At 40.2% G+C, this 26,064-nt stretch overlaps 1 protein-coding gene and 1 pseudogene across 1 annotated transcript; one reads left to right on the forward strand and one right to left on the reverse strand.

Moving 5' to 3' along the window:
* LOC135229017 (cullin-4B-like) overlaps positions 1 to 26,064 on the forward strand; it is a 145,814-nt pseudogene that overhangs the window by 40,147 nt on the left and 79,603 nt on the right.
* Positions 14,841 to 16,502, reverse strand: LOC135229061 (heat shock transcription factor, Y-linked-like). Its single transcript, XM_064278848.1, has 2 exons — positions 15,990 to 16,502; positions 14,841 to 15,530 (listed from the first exon to the last, which is right to left on the reverse strand). The coding sequence occupies exons 1-2, from the start codon at positions 16,500 to 16,502 to the stop codon at positions 14,841 to 14,843; spliced, it is 1,203 nt and encodes a 400-aa protein (XP_064134918.1).

The following is a 26,064-nucleotide window of genomic DNA, read 5'->3' on the forward strand; positions in this document are numbered from 1 at the left end:
TAAACACAGAAGAAAACTTTCTTTGATGGTTACGAGGGTGCGGAGGGAAGTCAAGGGGGATATTCACTAACTAGATAGTAGACAAGAATTATCTGCTGTGAAGGGGAGGGCAACGCAAAGTCAGCACAGACAGCTGGACCAAACCAAAAGCTAAGCAGTTTCCTGAATACAACCAAACATTTCAAGGGATGCAGTAGCAGGGGCAGTGGTCTGGGGACCATGGTTTCAGGGAACACCTAGGTCAATTGACATGACAAAGTTTATTAAGAAAATGTTCTGCATCCCACTTTGGTACGTGGCGTCTGTGGTCTTAAAACCTAAAGAGCAGCCATCTGAGATGTATCAATTGGTCCCAGCCAACCTGGAGCAAGGGAGAATGAAGAACACCAAAGAAAATACTAGCCCAAGAGAGAGACTCCATCAGCCTAAAACCAGAAGAAGTAGATGGTGTCTTGCTACCACCAATGACTGCCCTGACAGGGAACATGACAGAGTCCTTGCTGGAGCAGGAGAAAAGTGGGGTGCAGAACTCAAATTCTAGGAAGAAGACCAGACTTAGTGGTCTGACTGAGGCTGGAGGAGCAGCAGAAGGCATGGCCTCTGGGCTCTTTTGTTAACCCAGAACTAAAACCATTCCTGAAGCCAATTCTTCAAAGATTAGACTGGACTATAAGACATAAAATGGTACTCGTGAAGTGGCAGCTCCTGTCCCCGGGGGAGATGAAAAGGCTGAAAGGGACAAGAGCTGGTTGAATGGACACGGGAAATCCTGGGTGGAAAGGAGTGTGCTGTCACATTAGAGTGTGCAGCTAGGGTCACGTAACAGTGGGTATAAATATTTGTATGAGAAACTAACTTGAGCTGCACACTTTCACTTAAAACACACACAGGAAGAGAAAAAATGAGTTTAACGCTAAGATGACCAGTTCACTGCTTTGAGCTGCCAGGCCGTGAGGGAACTGAAGGAAAGTTTGAAAGGCTCACTGAATTGAGGAGACAACACAGGAGCTATCATAGTAGGACAAACCGACAGATGAGTGGTAGAGAAGATTTATAGTACAAAAATGCCCTGCATAGAACAAGCGCAAAATTCCAAGCCTGGCATCCAATGAAAGGTTACCAAGCATAAAAAAAAAAGCTAGAAAACATTTCCCTACATGACAATAATAAAACTAGCCATAAAATTCTAAGCAAATGCTAAACTTGGCAAAAGTACTTGAAGTTATTTTAACTGAATGCCATGTATTTAGATTTAAGCAGGGACATGATGAAGCTAACAAAAGCAAACTTTTACAGGTAAAAATTACATAGGCTGAGGTAAAAGAAAAAAGAAGTTCACTGGTTGCTATTAACAGGAAATTAGATAGTGAAAAGATTTAGTGTACGTGTCTGTCAGTTTGACGTACTGTGGAGGCTCATGTCTTCCTGTGATGCTTAAAGTTGTGCCACCGGTATTCAGATACCGGCAGGGTCACCCATGGAGGACAGGTTTCAGCTGAGCTTCCAGACTAAGACAGACTAGGAAGAAGGACCTACCAGTCTACTCCTGAAAAGTATTAGCCAGTGAAAACCTTATGAATAGCAGCGGAACATTGATACAGTGCTGGAAGGTGAGCCCCCAGGTTGGAAGGCACTCAGATGATGACTGGGGAAGAGCTGCCTCCTCAAAGTAGAGTCGACCTTAATGATGTGGATGGAGTAAAGCTTTAGGGACCTTCATTTGCTGATGTGGCACAACTCAAAACGAGAAGAAACAGCTGCAAACATCCATTAATAATCCGAACCTGGAATGTACGAGGTATGAATCTAGGAAAATTGGAAATTGTCTAAAATGAAATAGAACGCGTAAACATCGATATCCTAGGCATTAGTGAGCTGAAATGGACTGGTATTGGCCATTTTGAATCGGACAATCATAGAGCCTACTATGCCGGGAACGACGACTCGCAGAGGAATGGTGTTGCATTCATCGTCAAAAAGAACGTTTCAAGATCTATCCTGAAGTACAACGCTGTCAGTGATAGGATAACATCCATACGCCTACAAGGAAGACCAGTTAATGTGGCTATCATTCAAATTTACGCAGCAACCACTAGGGCCAAAGATGAAGAAATAGATTTTTATCAGCTGCTGCAGTCTGAAATCAATGGAAAATGCAGTCAAGATGCATTGACAATTACTGGCAACTGGAATGTGAAGTTGGAAACAAAGAAGTATCAGTGGTTGGAAAACATGGCCTTGGTGATAGAAACAATGCCGGAGATCGAATGATAGGATTTTGCAAGACCAACGACTTCTTCATTACAAATACCTTCTTTCGCCGACATAGACGGCGACTATACACATGGACCTCACCAGATGGAACACACGGAAATGAAATTGACTACCTCTGTGGAAAGAGACAATGGAAAAGCTCAACATCATCCGTCAGAACAAGGCCAGGGGCTGACTGTGGAACAGAACATCAATTGCTCATATGCAAGTTCAAGCTGAAACTGAAGAAAATCAGAGCAAGTCCACGAGAGCCAAAATACGACCTTGAGTACATTTGCCTGAATTTAGAGACCATCTGAAGAATAGATTTGACGCTTTGAACCCTAGTGACTGGAGACCAGACGAGTTGTGGAATGACATCGAGGACATCATCCATCAAAAAAGCAAGAGGTCGTTGAAATGACAGGAAAGGAAAGAAAGAGCGAAAAGATGTCAGAGGAGGCTCTGAAACTTGCTCTCGAATGTCGAGCAGCTAAAGCAAAAGGAAGAATTGATGAAGTAAAAGAACTGAACAGAAGATTTAAAAGGGCGTCTGGAGAAGACAAAGTATTATAATGACATGTGAAAAGAGCTGGAGATGGAAAACCAAAAGGGAAGAACACGCTTGACATTTCTCAAGCTGAGAGATCTGAAGAAAAAGTTCAAGCCTTGAGTTGCACTAGTGAAGGATTCTGTGGGGAAAATATTAAACGACTCAGGAAGCATCAAAAGAAGATGGAAGGAATGCACAGAGTCATTATATCAAAAAGAATTTGTCGATGTTCAACCATTTCAAGAGGTGGCATATGATCAGGAACCGATGGTACTGAAGGAAGAAGTCCAAGCTGCTCTGTAAGGCGTTGGCAAAAAACAAGGCTCCAGGAATTGATGGAATATCAATTGAGAGGTATCAACAAACAGATGCAGCGCTGGAGGTGCTCACTCGTCTATGCCAAGAAATATGGAAGACAGCTTCCTGGCCAACTGACTGGAAGAGATCCATATTTATGCCTATTCCCAAGAAAGGTGATCCAACCGAATGTGGAAATCAGAGAACAGTATCATTAAAATCACACGCAAGCAAAATTTTGCTGAAGATCATTCAAAAACGGCTGCAGCAGTATATCGACAGGGAACTGCCAGAAATTCAGGCTGGTTTCAGAAGAGGACGTGGGACCAGGGATATCATTGCTGATGTCAGATGGATCCTGGCAGAAAGCAGAGAATACCAGAAAGATGTTTACTTCTGTTTTATTGATTATGCAAAGGCATATGACTGTGTGAATCATAACAAATTATGGATAACATTGCGAAGAATGGGAATTCCAGAACACTTAACTGTGCTGGTGAGCAACTGGACACAGATCAAAAGGCAATCATTCAGATAGAACAAGAGGACACTGAGTGGTTTAAAGTCAGGAAAACTGTGCATCAGGCTTGTATCCTTTTACCATACTTATTCAATCTTTATGTAGAGTGAATAAGGCAAGAATCTGGACTATACGGAGAAGAACACGGCATCAGGATCGGAGGAAGACTCACTAACGGCATGCACTATGAAGATGACACAACCTTCAGCCTTTGGTATGGATTACACCTCAACATAAAGGAAACAAAAATCCTCACAACTGCGCCAAGAAGCAACATTATAATAAATAGAGAAAAGGTTGTATCAAGGATTTCATTTTACTTGGATCCACAATGAACAGCCATGGAAACAGCGGCTGGGAAATGAAAAGACACATGCCATCGGACAAATCTGCTGCCAAAGACCTCTTTGAAGTATTAAAAAGCAAAGATGTCACCTTGAAGACTAAGATGCACCTGGCCGAAGCCATGGTGTTTTCAGTCACCTCACGTGCGTGCGAAAGGCTGAAGAATTGGCATCTTTGAATTGTGGTGTTGGCAAAGAGTACTGATATACTATGGACTGCCAAAAAATCAAACAAATCTATCTTGGAAGAAGTAAGGCCAGCATGCTCCTGAGAAGTAAGGATGGCAAGACTAGGTCTTACAAACTTTGGACATATTATCAGGAGGGAACTGGGTGAGGTAGAGGGTCAGCAAAAAAAGAGCAAGACTCCCAATGAGATGGATTGACACAGTGGCTGCAACAATGAGCTCAAGCAAACCAACAAGCAGTGTTTTGTTCTGTTGTATTTGGGGTCGTTATGAGTCAGAGCCGACTTGGCGGCACCTAACAACAAAGTGAACATGTACAAATTGTCGAAATGACAAATATTTTGCTATATATATTTCATTACAATAAAAAAGGAATTCCTCAGATCTAGAGCCAGGTAATCTAGTTTGAATCATGCACCCTCCATCTACAAGTTATCTGACCTCAGGGAAATTAATCTGTTACCTCTCTCTACCGTCAGGTTTTTGGTTGAAAATGAGTTTTGATAATAAATAAGAGGAGCAATAACAGTAGCCTTTTTCTGAGTGGGTTGTTGGGTGGATTTAGAAGATAATGCATGGAAAGCTTTTAGAATAGCATCTGGCATACAGCAATAACTCAGGAAGTGTCCCAAGTGTAGTAAGTTTGAGAATGTCCAGGTCCATCAAGGAAGACACAGGATCACAAGAAGTAACAACACAAGGTTTTTACCGGGCAGCATTGGACAGAGTTTCATGAAAGCGAGTGTCCAGAGACAGAGGCGCCAGGACTACCATTCATTCAAAAGGAAAACAGGGCAAGCAACCTGTAGGGAAACAAAGTTAAGTAAAGAGGGTGCTTACATGTCTAGAACTAGATTATTGCTCGGCAGTAAGGGATACAAATAGCAGCAGTAGTTTGGGGTCTATTATACCTGCAAGGTTTGTATTCTCTATGGTTACCAAATGCTGTGTGTAGCCTCACAGGGTATGCAAAGTAGGTAGGGGCCAACTGGCTAAAATATGCTTGTTAGGGCTATATTTATAGTGACTGGATGTGTAAGAATTTTCAATTTGGTGCTGGTAAATTTTGGGCTGATGGTTCTACTATGAAGGTGAACGAGAGGGCTATTTTAGGATAATACACAAGTGCCACTTCTGTCCATTTACCTAACATCATTGGAGTAGTCATTGTAACAATTACTTTTTAATCAATATTTGAATACAAATGCAAAACTTCAGTTAGAAATTTGTATTCGTTCATTTATTTAACCAGCATTCATTAACAGCGTAACCTGATGGTGCAGTTTTTAAGAGCTCGACTGCTAACCAAAAAGCTGGCAGCTTGAATACACCAGCCACTCCTTGGAGACCCTACGGGGCAGTTCTACCCTGTCCTACAGGGTTGCTGTGAGTGAGAATCAACTGAATGGCCACGGGTTTTTGCAGGTGGCATGCTGTAGGCCGGATTTTGAGGGTTACATTAAGGATAAACGAAGTACATTTTTCCCCCTTAATTGGTTATAGTCCAGTGAAAGATACCTTAGCTACTGTGCACATGGAGTGACGTTTAGTTGTGAGGCTTAAGGGTGGGAACAGAATTAGAGATAGATGCTTCCTCAGCTTGTGATGAAATGAGTTCTTTTATGTGGCTTTTGCCTTGGTTCTTTGGAAGACTCAGCTGGAGAACTTTTTGCCCTAACGGCTGTGGAGTTATGTTTGCCCTAGTTTTCTACTCCAGACAGTTCATTATTTTTGTTCAGGTTGATTGACATTTCCTGGGTAAGCTGTAAACAACTTGGTTTGATACATTTCATCTGTTTCTGGGCTGCAGGCTGCCCTGTTATTGGTATGTGCCTTGCAGGATTTGGTCAACAGACTATGCAGATGAAGTGTATGTAGCCTCCTGTGTAAATGAAGTGCTCGTGGTCTGTTTAGAGTGGATTGGTCAGTTCATTGCGCTGATGGGAGAGCCACGCTTTTAAATTGACCAGGCGTTTGGTGTATATAAACAGCCAGCACCACAGATTGTTTCAGAGACAAAAAGAAGCAGGAAGAAAAGCGGCAAGAAGCAGAAGGGAGAAAGAAGAGAGAAGCAGAGAGATGGGAGGGAGGGAACCTCCTAAAATAGTTTAACATGGGTCCAGAGCTGTAATGCTGAAGAGAGCAACAGATCCTGAAGGGACCCTGTGGTAGAGTTGGTAGTGACAGACAGCAGGGTCAAGAGAAGTCTGTTCTGAGGGGTTAAAGAGGAGCCTGTCCTGAGCTAGAAGAGCCAAGAACGCTGTCCTGCCTGAAGAAGGGAGATTTTTGCCTAAGTGCTTCCTGATCCTAATCCTGAGTTTTAGCCTGTTGATCCTGATCTGGAGCCCTTAATAAACCACTTAATTGTAAGTATGGTCTGTGAGTTCTGTGTGGCCATTGCAATGGATCATCAAACCCAGAAGAGGAAAGTGCTGTACGAGGGATGGCTGGTGACAAAAATAGTAAAATGGTTGAGAAAGTCTGACCTCCACCTCACAGGAATTAGCTTTGGGCTGATCTTGGTTCATATTACTCTCCTGAAGTTAAACAGTTTCTGGTGCTACTAACACTCCCCAAATTTTACACAGCCCCCTCTTAAGATGGGGAAACCAAGGCTTAGCCAGTCCCATAGCACAGGGAAGATCCTGGAGCTGAGATTATCTAATGCCAGTGTAAATGTTCTCGTCAGCAGGCAGTACCCCTGAAGCTCACATAATGACTTCTGAGACTGGGGATCAGAATGTCGCAAAAGGAGGTGTTCTTTAAGCTCTAGTGGTCAATGTTTATACTGTAAATAGTGGTTAGGGTTGTTAACCAATGGACCAGGCATCGGTACCTTCCCACAGTGAGGATGAGATGGAGCTCTAGAGGGTTCCTCACTCTTAACCTGTGTACGCTTCTGATGTCAGGGCCAAGGTATAAAGTATGTGTTCAACTCAAGCAGGGTGGATTGAAAAGTTGAGAGAGTTGTGCAGAAGATAAGCTTCATGTGGTCTGAGTTAACTACAACATAGGCTCATGCCTCTCAATGCCATAGAGGATTGTTTGATTCTACTGCTGGCTTTGTGCTGATAAACCCAAAGGTGATCCCACTGGAACTTCAGGATTTCCAAGAAATTCCAGTTTGCTCTCCCCTTCTGTCCCAGTGAATGTGTTGATTTTCTTCTGGTCCCTTCTCTGCCTGTGCTTCTTGCATAGCTAGGAAATAGACAATTGCAAGGGAGAAAACAAGTTGATTTAGACCAGATACAATTTACTAGTTATCTTTGAATACAACAAATTACCACAAAATTAGCAACTAAAAACAACACATTTATTATCTCTCAGTTTTATGAGTCTACAAATGGCATTACTGAGTTTGCTGCTCAGGATTTCACAAGGCTACAATAAAGGTGTCAGCTGGGCTGTGTTCTCGTTTGAAGGTCTGATATCCTCTCCAAGCTCATGTGACTGTGGCAGTATTCAGTTCCTTGTGGTTGTAGGACTGTGCTCTTTAGCTGCGAGAGGTACCCACATTCTTTTCTACATGGCCTAAACCATCTCCAAAGCTGGCACAGAAAGTTTACCTTGTATTGAAGCCCTCTCAAAACAAAGACTCTCTCTCTCCCAAAAGAGCCTGGTCCCTTTTAAGGGCTCGCTTGAATTCATTCTGGCCAGCCTACACAGACCCCATATCTTAAAGTCAACCGATCTGCAACCTTAATTATATGTGCAAAATCCCTTCACAGCAGCACCTAAAATAGCGTTTGAATAAATAATTAGGAGAAGATGTATATATACCATAGGCCAGGAATCTTGAAGGCTGTATTAAATTCTCGCTACCACATGAGGTAAATGTTTACATTAGGTAAATTTTTTTTAACCGTTCTTTTATAGTTATTTGCCAGAAAATTATTATCTTCATATGAGCATATAGCACTATGCCGTGAAGTTGCGTAAGAAGACTACCGCTAGTGAGCAGATAAAATTTGATGTGCAGCAACCATCTATGAATTATGCTTTATGTACCGGATATAGTTATCAAGAACTACTGGGCAACTTCTCAGTGCACAGTTCTCTGAAAACAGTCTCTGGAAAGTGGTGAACAAAGACACAGGGCCCATGACATGAGATGAAGAAGAAAGTTTGTGATTGATTTCTGAAAAGGACGGTATATTTTCCCCAGCTTCCAAGTGTCATAACTTTGTCATAACGATGCAGTTAGCCACTAACTCGTGGCAATAGGTCGTCTCACTTTCTTCTTTGTCTTTTAAAAGTTGAGTACATATAGGACTGTGCTTAAGGTTTTCTGTGGGCTCATCTAAGAGAAGGCAGACATCCCAGCAGAGCTCTCTCTAAAGAAGTGAACTTCATTGCCACCCTTTCCCCTATTCTCCATCTAATCAATCCCTTAGTCCCCTGATCTATTAGGGAGTCTCCTGGAAAAATATTTACAGAGTTTTGTAACCAGCTCTCTCAGATTTCCTTGGAAAATGTGCATCTTGTCTCTATATAACCGTTTGTCCTGATGGTATCTCTATCATATCTTAGTGTCTCAGTCTAAACTTTTAAATTGATATCTTACGACTTTTTTTTTTTTTTTTGCTGGTAATTTGAAAATCCTGAGTGGGCAATTGTCCAGGAGCCCTCGACCGATTTACGTCTCCAGAGGACCCATGACTCTGTGTCTCCTGGCCATCTTGTTCTGAACTCCACACTACTGCAATGATATATATAACGGAGAGCCGTGTCAAGAGAGCTGATTCAGTGACCACCCTGATGGGGCACGCCCTGTGGGGGAGGGGGGGCGAAGTTTAAGGAGAATAGATTTAACTCAGGATTTCTACATTGTTCAGATGTTGCACATGGCATCTTAGTTTTCTTGGCAGAATCCTGACTTTAGATAGCTTATGTACATCTACAACATGTACACTGCCTGGTGACTTTCCCTTGATTATTAGAAGTAGTCAGGTACCTCAGCCTCTCTCTAGTGCTTATTTACTGGGAGTGGATGGTTTTCCTGAATACGATAGTAAAAAAAATATGAAGAACCCCATTCTCTATTGTTGTTCTATACTGTCCAGTTACATGGATACAAGTCACATTATGACTGAAAATTCTTACATAAGCTGCTCTTTTCCAGTTAGCTTTTTCCTCAGCAGTGATTCTCCTTGACTCATTACATACATCAGTTGTACCGTGGTGTGTAGCTCTAAAACTGGAGGCAGAAGACCTGGGTTCTAGCTCAGGATTGTGTTTGAGCAAATATTTATCTTTTCTGAGCCTTTGTTTCCTTCTATGGAAAGTTAGAATAATGGTAGATAATACCTCGCAGCCCATTTGCCAAACACTCTCACCACCTATGTGAGTCTATGTGACAAAAGAAATTCGAAGACCAACGTTTACGTGTATATTCACTGAGAAAGATTTATGTAATATTTAACTGGCTATGACCTCTTGTGGTGCCTTTGCTGCTCTCTGCTCAAAATTTTCTGTTCTCGCATTCATTGTTCAGGCAGCTGTAAGTTCAAGAACACAAGTTAACAATTGGCTTTTGGACAACTGAAATTCCAAAAGCACCCTGAACACCCAGCCTGGAAGGAGTAATATGCCAGCTCCCTGCCCCCCCCCAAAAAGGTGATTTTTATGCCAGTGAATTTATATATGCATCCAAACCAAAACATATGGACGTTTAAATGACACAGATCCTTAAGCAGTGTTGCATTTAAAATCCTGTTCCTTTGCTGGGCTTCCTTTACCCCCAGCTTTGCATTTAAATCCTTCATTCTTTGCTGGGAAGTTATATGTAAACCCCACTGTGCCCACATAGTATGATTACGAATGTTGCTGATGTAACTTGTTGTTGCTGTCGAGTTGGTTCCAACTCGGGGATCCTACGTACCACAGAACGAAACAGCGCCTGGTCCTGCGCCATGCTCACGATCGTTTTTATGCTTGAGCGCATTGTTGCAGCCACTGTGTCAATCCATCTCCTGGAAGGTCTTCTTCTTTTCCCCTGACGCTGTACTTTACCAAGCATGACGTTCTTCTCCAGGGACTGATCCCTTCTGACAACATGTCCAAAGTGAGTAAGACGCAGTCTCGCTGTCTTCGTTATCTAGTGCTGCTGTGACAGAAATACCACAAGCAGATAGCTTTAACAAAGAGAAGTTTATTTTTCTCAAAGTAAAGGAGGCTAAAAGCCCAAATCGAGGGTGTCAGCCCAGAGAAAGGCTTTCTGTGTCTGTCGGCCATCTCGTCAGTCTTCCCCCGGACTAGGAGCTTCTTTGCACAGGGACCCCAGGTCCAAAGGATGAGCTCTGCTCCCTGCACTGCTTTCTTTTATCTCAAAAGAGATTGCCTCAAAACACAATGCAATCTTACAGATTGGGTCCCATCTCACTAACACACCTGCTGCCCATCCTTCCTCATTAACATCACAGAGGCAGAATTTACAACATATTGGAAAGTCACACAATACCCAGAATCATGGCCTAGCCAAATTGATACACATGTTTTGGGGGAGAGGGGGACATAATTCAATCCATGCCACTCGCCATCCTTGCTTCTAAGGAGCATTCTGCTCAGACAGATTTTCACTCTTTGGCACTCCATGGTGTATTCAAAATTCTTCACCAACATCACAATTTAAAGACATCAATTCTTCTTCTGCCTTCCTTATTGATTGTCCAGCTTTTGCATGCATATGATGTGATCGAAAATACCATCACTAGGGTCAGGCGCACCCTGGTCTTCAAGGTGACGTCTTTGCTTTTCAACACTTTGAAGAGGTCCTTTGTAGTAGATTTACCCAATGCAATGCATCTTTTGATTTCTTGACTGCTGCTTCCATGGGTGTTCATTGTGGATCCAAGTAAAATGAAATCCTTGACAACTTCAATCTTTTCTCCATTTATCATGATGTTGCTCATTGGTCCAGTTGTGAGGATTTTTGTTTTCTTTATGTTGAGGTGTAATCCAAACTGAAGGCTGTGCTCATTGTTCTTTATCATTGCATGGTATTCCATTGTGTGAATATGCCACAATTTGCTTATCCGTTCATCCTTTGCTTGGCACCTAGGTTGTTTCCATCTTTTTGCAATTGTAAACAGTGCTGCAATGAACATGGGTGTGCATACATCTGTTCGTGTAAAGTCTCTTATTTCTCTAGGACATATTTCAAGGAGTGGGATTGCTTGATCATATGGTACTTCTATTTCTAGATTTTTAAGGAAGCATCAAATCGATTTCCAAAGTGGTTGTACCATTTTACATTCCTACTAGCAGTGTATAAGGGCTTAGTCTGCGACAACCTCACCAACATTTATTATTTTGTGTTTTTTGGATTAATGCCATCCTTGTTGGTGTGCGATCGTATCTCATCATAGTTTTGATTTGCATTTCTGTAATGGCTAATGATCGTGAGCATTTCCTCATGTATCTGTTAGCTGCCTAAATGTCTTCTTTGGTGAAGTTCCTGTTCATATCCTTTGCCAGTTTATTTTTTGTGTTTTCTTTTTATTGAGGTTTTGGAGTATATTGTAGATTTTAGAGATTACACCCTGAACAGATATGTCCTAGCCAAAAATTTTTTCCCAGTTCTGTAGGTTGTCTCTTTTCTCTTTTGGTGAAATCTTTGGATGAGCGTTAAGTGTTCGATTTTTAGGAGCGGGAGTTACCTTGTTTCACTTCTGGTGTTTGTGCATTGTTAGTAATGTTTTGTATTCCGTTTATGCTATATATTAGGGCTACTAGCATTGCCCCTATTTTTTCTTCCATGCTCTTTATCATTTTAGATTTTATATTTAGGTCTTTGATCCATTTTGAGTTCCTTTTTGTGCATGGCATGAGGTATGGGTCTTGTTTCATTTTTTTGCAGATGGTTATCCAGTTATGCCAGCACCATTTGTTAAATAGACTGTCTTTTCCCCATTTAACTGTTTTGGGGACTTTGTCAAGTATCAACAGCTCATATGTGGATGGATTTATGACTGGATTCTGAATTCTGTTCCATTGATCCATGCTTCTGTTGTTGTACCAGTACCAGGCTGTTTTGACTACTATGGTGGTATAATAGGTTCTGAAATCAGGAAGTGTGAGGCCTCCCACTTTATTGTTCTTCTTCAGTAGTGCTTTACTTCTTCAGGGACTCTTTCCTTTCCACATGATGTTGGTAGTTTGTTTCTTCATCTCATTAAAAAATATTGTAATATGGATCCGGATTGCATTTTACCTGCAGATCTCTTTGGGCAGAATTGACATTTTGACAATGCTGAGTCTTCCCTATCCATGAGGAAGTATGTTTTTCCACTTACGTAAGTCTCTTTTGGTTACTTGCGGTAGTGGCTTATAGTTTTCTTTTTACATTTTTTATGTCTTGGTTAGATTTATTCCTAAGTATTTTATCTTTGTAGGGGCTATTGTAAATAGTATTAATTTGGTGACTTACTCTTTCAAGTTCCCTTTGTTCTTATAGAGGAATCCAACTGATTTTTGTGTGATTATCGTTTTAGGGCTACCACCCCTTACCATATTGGCTGGTATGATTGATCCTGATTACCAAGGGGAAATCAGATTGTTATCACATAATGGAGATAAAGAGGAGTATGTCTGGGATGCAGGAGATTCCTTAGGCGTCTCTTAGTACTACCATGCTCTGTGATTAAAGTCAGTGGAAAATTATAGCAACCCATTTCTGACAAGAGTACTGATGGCCCAGGTTTCACCAGGCAAAAGAACTATGAGCAGCTGAGGTTTCTGCTGAGGGCAAAGGAAATATGGCATGAGTCGTAGAAGAAGGTAGTTTTAAATACCAGTTATGACCACAAGACCAGTTGCAGAAACAAGGATTGTAATCGCTATGAGTGTTTCTGCCTTGTATGTGTGCATCAAATATTTTTGTTTTTGTTTTCTTCACTTATTTTTGTTTTCTTCACTAGGGGGTTTTTAGTTGTACACATGTTAGTTGTGTCATGTTAGGCTCATGTACGACTTTATAATTGTTTTTATTTAGATACTACGTCTGGCTTAAGTAGATGTGTACAGGTGCCAAGTTGACAAGGGGTGGACCTTAGTCATGATGCAGTTTGGTAGTCGTAGAATGATGTGATTGTCACCGCAATGAGATCCCGTATAATGTAATCATCTCCATGATAGCATCTGTTAGGAGCAGCCAATCAGTAGAATGGGAGTTTCCCTGGGATATGGCCTGCTTACAATATATGTGGATTTTCTGGCAAAGCTTACTTGATTTTGCCCTGCCCTGAATCTTGCATTCAGCTTGTTAGCATCTGACCTCCAGTTCTTGGGACTTGGGCCAGAAGTCTGCTACCTTACTTGCCCATCATGGATTCGTCAGCCTTTGCAGCTGTGAGCTAGCAGCCCACTGTCTAACCTGTGAATCTTGGGCCCTGCCCTCTAGACTATGGATGTTGGCCATGCTCTCTGGATTCTGGGTGGAGGCCTCTGGGTTTTAGCTCTGCCCTCCAGCCCACTGGGACAGTTAACATTTACTCACTGCTCATTCAATGAACATTAACTTACGCAGCACTGTGGGTTCACTACAGGGTGTCCAACAAGGAGACTGTAGGGGTAGACAGGCAGAGGTTCCTGAAGCAGGTGATACCTGTGCTGAGACCTAAAGGATCAATAGGCAGAGGGGCTTTTTAGCCCCAGGGAAGAGCTGGGGCAAAAGTAGGTGGGGATGAGTATGGCTGAAAGCAGTTTGGAGTTCCAGACAGACAACCGCGCCTCAGACAGACACAGAGATAAGAAGCTACAAAGGTGAACAGATGCCAAATCTTGCATGGGCTCATTAGGCCATCCTGAGGATCTGGGTCCAGAATCTAAGTCGTTATATGGCAGGATAGGGAATTAAGGCTGTCTTTGGATGAAGCAACAAGCAACATGATAGAAGTGTGCATTAGAAAATATGAAGCGTGGATTCATGAGGGATGCAATTAAATGTACAAACCAATGGGAATGCTTTGATGAGAGTAGAGCAAAGAGTGTCCTTGCTAATACTAGTTGTAAAATTCCATCCTGTGCTGATAGTGATGCAATCTAGGACCAGATTTTTTATTATGCTGGTGTTGACATTAATGATGATCTTGGTTACTGGACTAGCTAGAATACACTGTACTTTCAAGTATGAAATGTACTTAGTGAACACTGCCTTCTTTGCCAAGTAAAATTCAAGGACTCTAATTTTAAAATAACTGGGGAATGCAGTGTAATTGGAGAAATACTAAAGACAAATAGTGTGTTTAGTGTGTTTTTGCGATTTATCCTTGCATTTATCGCATCCTCCACACTACCAAAACTTAGACCCTCATTTGATTAATCCCAGACTGCTTCAGAAATTACTTATTCCCTTCCCCTGTCTCCAATTTCTTATTTTTTCTAACCTCTCGCACTGTTCCTTTTTAAACAATTAATTAAATATATTTACAGGGGGCGGTCTAAATACTCGTTTTAAATTAACAAGCCCATATATTAAAATAAAATACTACAATAGCTTGCCATTGAAATAAAAGCAACCATATTTTACTCTTAACTGTTTTAAAAAATAAGGAAAATGAAACAGTGAAGGTGAACAATAAGTTTATTGTTCAAACGAGAAAATTTTGCAGGTATTTTATTCATGTTTGTCACATAAAATTTTAATCTTCTTATGCTGCATAATGTGGTATTCGTTCGGTAGAAGATCAGTTGTAATTAGGATGATGTTGGTGTAATGAAGACGGCTGATGAGTTAACCTTGAAAGAGTGGTGGCAGATGTATCAGCTGTCATAGGCCTAGGGAACCATGGATTGCCTGCTCCTAAGATGTTAGAAAAAGGAGCCTCATTGGCTGATAAATCAGAATACCCAGTTGGGAAAGTAGAAGGGTCCACCATCATTCCAAAATAACTGCTCTGTACGGGAGAGATAATGTGGGACTGAGAAGTTGTAGCTGTAACAAAGTTTACAATGTGACCGTTTGCGTGAGAACAGCTGCTATGTGAGTGCATGTGAAAACTGGTCAGCTGATTTAAAACAGCATGTTGGTCTGTTAGCATTTGCTCTGATGGTCTATGTGAAGTTAATGATGGACGAGAAAAACCACCTCTGATTGGGGCAGCTGTATTAGTAATTATCTGGCTGGTAGAAGGCTTCCTTAATAAAGGTATATGTAAATTTGTAGAAGTTGAAAGTAAACTTTCTCCACCAGTTTCAGCAACTAAACCAGAATTCTGGTTATCTACATGACCCCCTGCTCTGAAGTGCTTCTTGCTGAAATCTTGAACTAATGAAGCAGGCACTGGAGAAGCATTTTTAATCCCAACTCTTCTCTTCATTCTTACTAACAGTTGAGGACAGCCTCGTTTAAAATTGGGATTATGGTAGAACTGTAACTGAAACCAAAGGAAAAGTTATTTAGCGATATTTTAAGCCAAGAGACAAGAGAAAATCTATAAAACCTTAACTTTCAATTTCATCACATAAATTAACATCAAACAATACATGTACATTGTGACTACTTTTCAGATGTACTTATTGGGAAGCAAACATTTAAATGTTAATGATCTTCAAGTGAAAATGTTGTATATAGTAACACTGAACATCACTTCTTTAATTAGCTTTAGTTCATTTATTTAGAGCTCCCCATTAAGATTTAAATTTGTTGGGAAATTTTCTCATAATCTTGAGTGTTTAGGGCCCGAACTGTGTTCATTTTTTGATAAAAATTCAAATAATCTTAACCTTAGTAAATTCATATTATTTTTAAATGCTTAATATATTACATATTTACAGACACAAAGCAAAATCATACTTATTCCCTACATGAGCAGTAACTAAAATTTTTTGAATACCTTGCTTAAAGCAGAGACTTCTTTTTCTTCTGCCAGAAAATCAGCTAGAGAAGCAGATCTTTGAAAATTCTGTCGAATTTTACTAAACCCATAGAGATTAAGCTGTCGAACTAAGCTTTTCATACTCTCAGTTTCAAATATCCTGAATGGGGCCTTTCTCTCCAAAACTTCTTTCTTAAAAAGTTCTTCATTAATCACTACAGAAGTTCCATTTTCATCCCACCAAATTGACTTAAATTGGTCACTTTCAATTATTTTCCAAAGTTTTCTGGGAAAAGTCAGAGAAAGAAAATCATTATTGTCATCTGCTTCAGAGACGCAAAATGTGTAACGTGGTCTTTTTAGCAAGGATCCTTCAGACAGAGCCTGAAAAGCATTTTCCTCAATCATCAGTCTCAAGTCTGAGTCCCCAGTGGATGTGTAATCATACAAGAGAGACCCAGCAGAGGTTCCTGAACCAGTTGATCGATCTTTAGGAGAAACATCTTGAACTTCTGAAGAAACATGTGCCATCTCAAATAAATTTTTCTTCAGCTACTTTTCTCATCTGCATGGTTTTGAACACTGCAGCTTCAAATGCTACTTTGGTAAGCCTGCCCAGAAATTGATTCTAGGCCATCACAATGGTTCTCCAGCTGAGTAGCTGTGACATCACAGGATGACTTTGGTTGCCTAGCAATTAATGTGTAACATTCAGCCAAATGGTTTCCTTCCCCATCTATGAATTTTACTCAAAGTAAAATATAGACTGATTCCTCACATAATGTGATTCTCACATCATCTCATTCACTCAGAATCTTTTACATCAATCGATCAGTCTCTTGGGTTTATGAAATAAAAGCGATTTCCTTCCTCACAAAATGCATACACCCTAAATTGATACCTATAGCCTAAAGCCTGATAAATAGATGATGCAATCTGAAACTGAAATCTATTCAGAATCTATGTATAAGAAAGTCAGAAAGCAGATTAGTGGCTGCCAGCGGTCAAAGTTGAGTGTTTAAATGGTTATGGGGTTTCTGTTTGCAGTGATGAAATGTTTTGGAACTAGACAGAAGTAATAGTTACACAATATTTTGAATGTACTAAATAGCACTTATTTGTACTGCTGCTATAACAGAAATACTACAAGTGAACCACTTTAACAGACATTTATTCTCTCACAGTCTTGTAGGCTAGAAGTTCAAATTGAGGGCGCCAGCTACAGGGGAAGTCTTCCTTTCTCTGTTGACTCTGGAGGAAGATCTCTGTCATCAACTTTCCCATGGTCTAGGAGCTTCTCTGTGCAGGAACCTCAGGTTCAAAGGATGAGCCCTGCTCCCGGTGCTGTTTTCTTGTTATAAGGTCCTCATATCTCTCTGCTTACTTCTGCCTTTTATATCTCAAAAGAGACTGGCTGCCTCATTAACATAACTGCCACTAATCCCATGCCATTAACATCATAGAGATAGACTTTACAACACATAGAAAAATCACTTCAGATGACAAAATAGTAGGACAATCACACAATACTGGGAATCATGGCCTACCCAAATTGATGCACGTGTTTTCAAAGAACACAATTCAATCCATGACACTTTTGTTTCAGAAGAATAAAGACTGATAGTTGTATCTTAGATGGCCACTTGTAAGCTTTTAAGACCCCAGACACTACTCACCTCATCATACTGGGAGGTAGAACTGTATTATGCCAGTTCACTGGACTGTCCTACAAGAATGTGGCCCTAAGCACCCAAACCAAGAGCACTGATTCCATGAGGTGATTGGTTGTATTCAATTAGTATCAGGATCTGTAGCCCCACCCCTCCCCTTTGGCTTTCATTGTTGCAAAACCGTACACAAGCTAGCATTTGTGCATTTATCCGTTTTACCTATATATAGCTTATTGATGACATTCATATTGATCACACTGTGGAAAGTTCACCTGTATTCAGAGTCACCTTTCCCATGTCTATAAACAAAAATGATTCCTAACTAGAGAGCACCTCTTTACCTACCACACCCCCTACTCCTGGAAACCACTAATGAACATTAGTCTCTGTATATTTACCTATTCAACATTTTGTAAAAGTGAGAACATAAAATATTTATCCTTTTGCGATTGACTCATTTTGGTCAACATAATGTCCTCCAGGTACATCCAATGTTATGAGATGTATTTTTCTTTATCGCTGAATAATATGCCATTGTTTGTATATATCACATTTTACTTATCCATTCATGTGTTTGTTTCTTTTTGAATTTTGGGGGGGCTTTAGGTGAAAGCTTACACCTCAAGTTAGTTTGTCATTCAAAATTTATAGACATCATTTTGTGACATTGGTTGCAGTCTTCACAATGTGACAGCACATTCCCCCTTTCCACCCTGGATTCCCAGTGTCCAGTTCCTGTCCCTTTCTGCATTCTCATCTTGCTTTTGGGCAGGAGTTGCCCATTTGGTCTCGTATATTTGATTGAACATTCCTTACATGTGTTGTTGTTTGTTTTATAGGCCTGTCTACTCTTTGCCTGAAAAGCAGGCTTTGGGAGTGGTTTCATTTCTAGGTTAGCAGAGTGTCCAGAAATCATAGTCTTGGAGGTTCTGCTAGTCTATGTCAGAACACTAAGTCTGGTCTTTTTTTGTGAGTTTGAATTACATTCTACAGCAGGATACCCGGGACTTTCTGTTGTGATCCCTCTCAGAGCAGTCTTTGGTGGTAGTGAGGCACTATCTAGGTTCTTCTGGCTCAGGCTGGTGGAAGCTCTGGAACCTGCTGTACGTTAGTCCCTTGGGATAATATTTCCCTTGTGTCTTTGTTTTTTTTCATTCTCCTTTGCTTTCAACAGCATAGGACCAATAGATGTATCTTAGAGGGCTGCTCACAAGCTTTTAAGACCCCAGACACTACTCAATTGACCTACGTGTCACTGAGACTATGGTCCCTAGACCACAGCCCCAGATACTCTATCCCTCAAGATGTTTGAATGTTTCTAGGAAACTTCCATGCCTTTGCTTTGGTCAAGTTGTGCTGACTTCCCCTATGTTCTGTGTTGTCTTTCCCTTCACCCAAGTTGACACTTTTCTACTGTCTAGATAGTGATTTCCCCTCCCCTACCCCGTAACCATGAAAGAATGTTTTTTCTGTGTGAAAATCTTGAGTTCTTATAATAGTGGTCTTAGATAATATTTTACATTTTTTTGACTAATATTTCACTCAGCATAATGCCCTCCAGACTCATCCATGTTGTGAGATGATTCCCAGATTCATCCGTGTTCTTTATCGTTACATAGCATTTCATTGTCTGTATGTACCATAGTTTGTTTATGCATTCATCCTTTGATGGGCACTTAGGTTGTTTCCATCTTTTTGCTATTGTGAACAGTGCTGCAGTGAATGTGGGTATGCCTACGTCTATTTGTGTGACGGCTCCTTTTTCTCTAGGGTATATTCCTAGAAGTGAGACTGCTGGATTGTATGGTATTCCTATTTCTACCTTTTTAAGAAAACTACCATATTGTTTTCCCATGAGGTTGTAGCATTTCACCAGCAGTTCAAGTCTCATCACAGCCTCTCCAACATGCTATTTTGTATTTTGTGTTTTTTTTTGTGTGTGTACGTGCCAGGAATGTCAGGTTGAGATGATATCTCATTGTAGTTTTGAATTGCATTGTTCTAACGGTTAGTTGGAACCCTGGTGGTGCAGTGGTTAAGCATCCTAACTGCTGGCCAAAAGATCAGCACTTCAAATCTACCAGCCGTTCATTGGAAACCCTATAGAACAGTTCTGCTCTGTCCTATAGGTTAGCTATGAGTCGGGTTAATGGCTAGTAATTGCAAGCATTTCCTCATGTGTCTGTTAGCCACCTGAATATCTCTTTGGTGAAGTGTCTGCTCATATCCCTTGCCCATTTTTAATTGAATTATTTGTCCATTTATTGTTGAGGTGTTGAAGTACTTTGTAGATTTTAGAGATTATGCCTTTGTTGGGATGTCACATCCAAGTGTTTTCCCAGTGTGTAGGTTGTCTTTTTACTCTTTTGATGAATTCTTTTGATGAGTGTAAGTGTTTTTTATCTTGTTTCTCTTCTGGTGTTTTTGCATTGTTAGTTACAGTTTATATCCTATTTATGCCACACATTAGGGCCGCTAGCATTGTCCCTATTTTTCCGTCCATGATTTTTATCATTTTAGATTTTATATTTAGGTTTTTGTTCCATTTTGAATGAGTTTTTGTATATTCTCTGAGGTATGGATCTTGTTTCATTTTTTTACAGATGGGCATACAGTTATGCCAGCACCATTTGTTAGACAGTCTTTATTACCCATTTAATGAACTTTTGCCATTTGCAAAATACCAGCTGCTCATAGGTGAATGGATTTATATCTGTGTTCTCAATTCTGTTCACTTGGCCAATCTGTCTGTTGCTTTACCAGTACCAGGCTGTTTTGACTACTGTGGCTGTATACCAGGTTCTAACATCAGGTAGTGTGAGCACTCCCACTTCATTCTTCTTTACTGATCTGGGGCCTCTTCCATTTCAATATGAAGTTGGTGGTTTGTCCATCTCGTTTAGGAATGGTCTTGGAATTTTGATTGCGGTTTCATTGTATCTGTAAATAGCTTTGGGTAGAATTGACATTTTCACAATGTTGAGTCTTCTTATCCATGAGCATGGTGTATTTTTCCACTTGCATGGGTCTCTTCTGGTTTCTTTTAGTAGTGTTTCGTAGTTTTATTTGTATAAGTCCTTTACATCCCTGATTAGATTTTATTCCTAAATATTTAATCTTTGTGGAGATTATTGTAAATGGTATTGATTTGGTGATTTCCTTTTTGAAGTTCACTTTATTGGTGTAGAGGAATCAACTCATTTTTGTTTGTTAATCTTGTATCCTGTTGCTTTGCTCAAATCTTCTATCACTTCCAATAGCTTTCTTCTTTATTCTTTGGTGTTTTCTGTATATAAGATATCGTCTATGAATAGGGATAGCTTTATCTCTTCCTTACTGGTTGGATGCCCTAAAATTTATATCTTTTTCTTGCCTTATTGCTCTTCCTAGGACTTCCAGCATGATGTTAATTAAGAGTGGTGATAAAGGGGATCCTTGTCTAGTTCCTGTTCTCAAGGGGAATAGTTTCAGTCTTTCTGCATTTAGAATGATGTTGGCTGTTAGTTTTATATAAGTGGCCTTTATCATATCAAGGAACTTCCCTTTTATTCCTATTTTGCTGAGAGTTTTTATCAGGAATGGGTGTTGAACTTTGTCAAATACCTTTTCTATGTAAATTGTTAAGATCATGTGGTTCTTTTATTTATGTGGTGGATTACATTGATTTTCTAATGTTAAACCATCCCTGCATACATGGTATGAATCCCACTTGGTTGTGTTGTATTATTATTATTACTTTGGTATGCTGTTGAATTTTATTGGCTAGATTTTTGTTGAGTATTTTGCATTTCTGTTCAGGAGGGATACTGGTCTGTAGTATTCTGTTTTTGTGGTGTCTTTGCCTGGCTTTGGTATCAGGGTTATGCTGGCTTTATAGAATGAATTTGGGAATATTCTTTCCTTTTTTAACCTCTGAAATAGATTATTTGTGTGAGCTCTTCTCTGAACGTTTGTTAGAATTCTCCAGTGAAGCCATCTGGGCCAGGGCTTTTTTAAAATTTTATTTGGAGTTTTTTTTTTAATTACTTTTTCAATTTCTTCTTTTTAAATGCATCTGTTTAGTTTTTCTACCCCAGTTTGTGTTATTTTAGGTAGGTGGTGTGTTTCTAAAAATTTGTCTATTTCCTCAAGATTTTCAAATATATTGGAGTACAGTTTTTCATAGCATTCTGTTATGAACTTTTTTATTCCAGTTGGGTCTATTGTGATTATCACCCATCTCATTTCTTATTTGGGTTACTCGCTTCCTCTCTTGTTTTTGTCAGTTTGGCCAGTTGTTTGTCAATTTTGTTAATCTTTTCAAAGAACCAACTTTTTGTCTTGATTCTTCCATTTCTCTATTTCATTTATTTCTGCTCTAATCTTTATTACTTCCTTTCTCCTGGTTCTGAAGGCTTCTTTTGCTGCTCTCTTTCTATTTGTTCCAGTTGTATGTTTAGTGTATTGATTTTGGCCCTTCTTTTTTGATGTGTGTGTTTATTGCTATAAATTGACCGGTTAGCACTGCTTTTGCTGTGTCCCAGAGGTTTTTTATCCATGTATTTTTATTCTCAATTGATTCTATGATTTTTTTTTTTTTATTCCAGCCTTGATATCTATTACCTAGCAGTTTTTAAGCAAGCTGCTGTCCAGGTTTCATGTCTTTGATTTATTTTCCTTGCTGTTTCCATTATTGATTTCTCCTTTTATGGCATTATGACCACAGATCCTTGTTTTGGATTTTGCTGAGGCTTGATTTGTGGCCTAAAGTGTGTTCTGTTCTGGAGAATGTTCTCTGTGCTTTGAAAACAACTGTATATTTTGTGGCTGTTGGGCGCAGTGTTCTCTGTATGTCTGTGAGGTAAAGTTTGTTGATTTTTGGCTTTCGGATCTTGTATATCTTTATTGAGTTTCTTTCTAGATGTTCTGTCCTTCACTGAAAATTATGTGTTGAAGTCTCCCAGTATTTTTGTGGGACCGTTTCTCTTTTCACGTGCTGTTAGAATTTATGTGCGTGTGTGTGCTTTGGAGCCCTGTCATTGGTGAGTATATATTTACTATGGTTGTGTCCTCCTGGCCAATTGACCCTTTAATCATTATATAGTGTCCATTCTTATCTTTTATGCTGGATATTGCCTTTAAGTCTATTTTATTGGAGATTAATATTGGCACCCCTGATCTTTTTTGATTATTGTTTGCTTGATACAAGTTTTTCCATGTTTTGAGTTTAGTTTGTTTATGTGTTTTTGCCTAAGGTGTGTCTCTTTTTGCCTAAGGTGTGTCTCTTATAGACAGCATATAGATGGATCATGTTTTCTTATCCACTCTGCCACTGTCTCTCTCTTTATTGGTGAATTTAGGCAATTTACATTCAGCGTAAATATTGATACGTATGCGTTTACTGATGTAATTTTGTCGTATTTATTGATGTGACTTTTTTGTTGTTCTGCTCAATTTTGTGTGCTGAGTTCTTTTTGTTTATCAGTTTTCTTTTCACTTCATTATTGTTAGTTTTGTGTTTTTGAGTCTTTATGTTTTTCTTATTTCTTTTGATGAGTATGTTTGTTAGCTGCCTTTGTACTTATGCTGAAATTTACCTCTATTTTTCCAAATTAAACCTGTCTCTTATTTCTTGATATCACCTTGACTTCCTTTCCATATGGGAGTTCTGTGACTACACTATTTACTCCCTCTTTTTTTTTCTGACATTGTCGTTGTTTACATATTGATGTCTCTGGTTTCCTATTTTCAGGCTTTTAGCTTTGTTTTATTTTTGTTAATTCCCTGTCTGGGTTCGTATCTGGTTGATCTATCCTGTGTTCTAGTCTTGTAGTGTTGTCTGATGTTGTTGGTTCTCTAACCAGAGGACTTCCTTTAATATTTCTTGTAATTTTGGTTTGGTTTTTACAAATTCCCTTAACTTCTGTTTGTCTGAAAATGACCTAATTTTGCCGTCATATTTGAGAGACAGTTTTGCTGGGTAGAAAATTCTCAGCTGGTAATTTTTTTTTCCCCTTTAAGGCTGTATATATGTCATTCTATTATCTCTTTGCCTGCGTGGTTTCTGCTGAGTAATCAAAACTTAGTCTTATTGGTTCTCTTTTGGAGGTAACTTTTTGTTTATTCCTAGCTGCACTCAGGATTCTTTGTCTTTGGTTTTGGCAAGTTTGACTATGACGTATCTTGGTGATTTTCTTTTTGGGTCTCTTCTGTATGAGGTTTGTTGAACTTCTTGGATGGATATCTCTTGTCTTTCATGATATTAAGGAAATTTCTGCCAGCAAATCTTTGACAATTCTCTCTGTGTTTTCTGCCTTCCACCTTCTCATCTAGCTCTGGTACCCTGGTCATTCATTTGTTTCTCCTCTTGATCGTGCCCTACGTAATTCTTAGGCCTTCCTCATTTTCATTCTTTGTTTTGATTTTTCCTCAAATTGGTGTCGAGTGATTTATCTTCAGCCTCACTAATTCTCACTTCCATTGTCTCAATTCTGATGCTATAACCTTGCATTGAGTTGTTTAATTCTGAAATTTTATTGTTAATCTTTTGGATTTCTAGCTTCTGTTTTTGTAGGGTTTGTGTCGTTGTTGTCAGGTGCCGTCAAGTTCCAACTCATAGCAATCCTGCGTACGACAGAAAGAGACACTGCCCAGTCCTCTGCAATCCTCACAGTTGTTGCTATGCTTGGCCCCATTGTTGTAGCCACTGTGTCAGTCCATCTCTTGAGAGTCTGCGTCTTTTTCACTGACCCTCCATTTTACCAAGCATAATGTCCTTCTCTAGGGACTGCTCCCTTCTGATAATGTGTCCACTTTATGTGAGACATAGTCTCACTGTCTTTGCTTCTAAGGAGCATTCTTGTTGTTCTTCTTCCACAACAATACTGATCGGTGGAGTGAAGCCTGCTACAAATTCATGGACCCCTTATGCCAGTGGCTGGGCTAAGGAGCAGACGCCTCTGGCTGGACTCAGAACTACATTCTTAGGAAACTAGGTGGTGTCAAATGTCACAGATCTGCAGATCCCACTTGGCTGCTACTGCTGAAAATGGGTTTCAGCTGGGTATACTGCTTGCCTTATGCCAGTGTGTATGGGCTTTGCTTACTCACCCACCAAGTCATTGGTACAGGTGATTGGAGGGGCCGGACGTCACTGTAAGTCTGTGAACCCCCTGTGCCCATGGCTGGGGGAAGGGACAGGCAACTGTGGACTAGGATCCTGAGTGTCTGACTTGGCCATGACAGCATTGAGTGCTGCTGGAGTGGTGTCGGAGTAGGCGGTTAGATGAATAAGGAGGGGGAGTGCTCCTCAGCCCACGGAGCTTTGGTGGGAGGAGGGCTGTGGTATGTGTGGTGGGTTGAGGGGCAGAGTGTGCACTTAACTTTTCTCAGGTGTGGTGTCTTCTTTTTGATTCTGGAGGTGCGTGCAAAGTCGCTTCTGCTTAGCTGCACCAAATCAGGTTGGTTTGGGCTTGGGGAGCTTCTGCTTACCTCAGTGTGTCCTGGCATGCAGGTTCAGTTAGCAGAATGCTTATGATCCTGCCATCCATAGTTCCCCATTTCTGCTGTTTTTGAATTGTCTCTCCTTCCACCTGTTACTGCATCTGATTCTTCAGCTTTGTCTTTGGTGTTTAGGGTGCCTAAATTGTAAAATATGTCTGATTCACCTGTTTTTCTGGGTCTTTGTTGTAGGAGGGATGACTCGAAGCACCTGGCTTTTTCCCATTTTGGCTCTGCCTCTCTGCATTCAGCTGTTGGTGGACACTTAGGTTGTTTCCATCTTTTTGCTATTGGGAATAGTGCTGCACTGAATATAGATGTGCATATGTCTGTTTGTGTCACTTCTATGAGGTCCCTAGGGCATATATTCCTAAGCATCAATTTCCTGGATCATATGGCAGTTCTACCTCTAGTTTTTTGAGGGAACATCAGATTGTTTTCCACAATAGCTGTTCCATTTTGTATTCCCACCAACAATGGATGAGAGTTCCAACTTCCCCACCTCCCCTCCAACATTCGTTATTACTTTTTAATCTTAGCCATTCTAGTGGGAGTGATATGGTATCTCGTTGTGGTTTTGATTTGCATTTCTCTGATGGCTAATGACATTGATCATCTTTTCATGTTTTTGTTGGCCATTCGAATACACTTACTCCTAGGGGTTAAAAGCTTGGCTGCTAACCAAAGGTTGGCAATTGAATCCACTAGCTGATCCTTGGAAACATTTCTACTCTGTCCTGAGGGTCACTGTGAGTCAGAATAGGCTCATTGGCAATGGGTTTGTTTTTGTTGTTGTTGTTGTTTTTACTCCTCACTTATTGACTCTCTTGTTGTCAGACATTTCTCTTTTATCGTAACAGTAAAATCTACCATTTTGTGCATTAACAGTATATCTTTGGCGGTAATGGATGCAAGGGTGCAATGTGAGTAACATAGGCTGTGAC

The sequence above is a fragment of the Loxodonta africana genome, chromosome Y (genome assembly GCF_030014295.1).
Source record: "Loxodonta africana isolate mLoxAfr1 chromosome Y, mLoxAfr1.hap2, whole genome shotgun sequence".
In the NCBI taxonomy this organism is placed as follows: domain Eukaryota; kingdom Metazoa; phylum Chordata; class Mammalia; order Proboscidea; family Elephantidae; genus Loxodonta; species Loxodonta africana.

Excerpts from the sequence above, each read along its gene's own strand:
- LOC135229061 (XM_064278848.1), bottom strand. The coding sequence starts at position 16,502 with ATGGCACATGTTTCTTCAGAAGTTCAAGATGTTTCTCCTAAAGATCGA. Across the intron at positions 15,531-15,989 it reads AAGTCTCTGCTTTAAGCAAG|TTACAGTTCTACCATAATCC; the intron begins GTATTCAAAAAA and ends CTTTGGTTTCAG.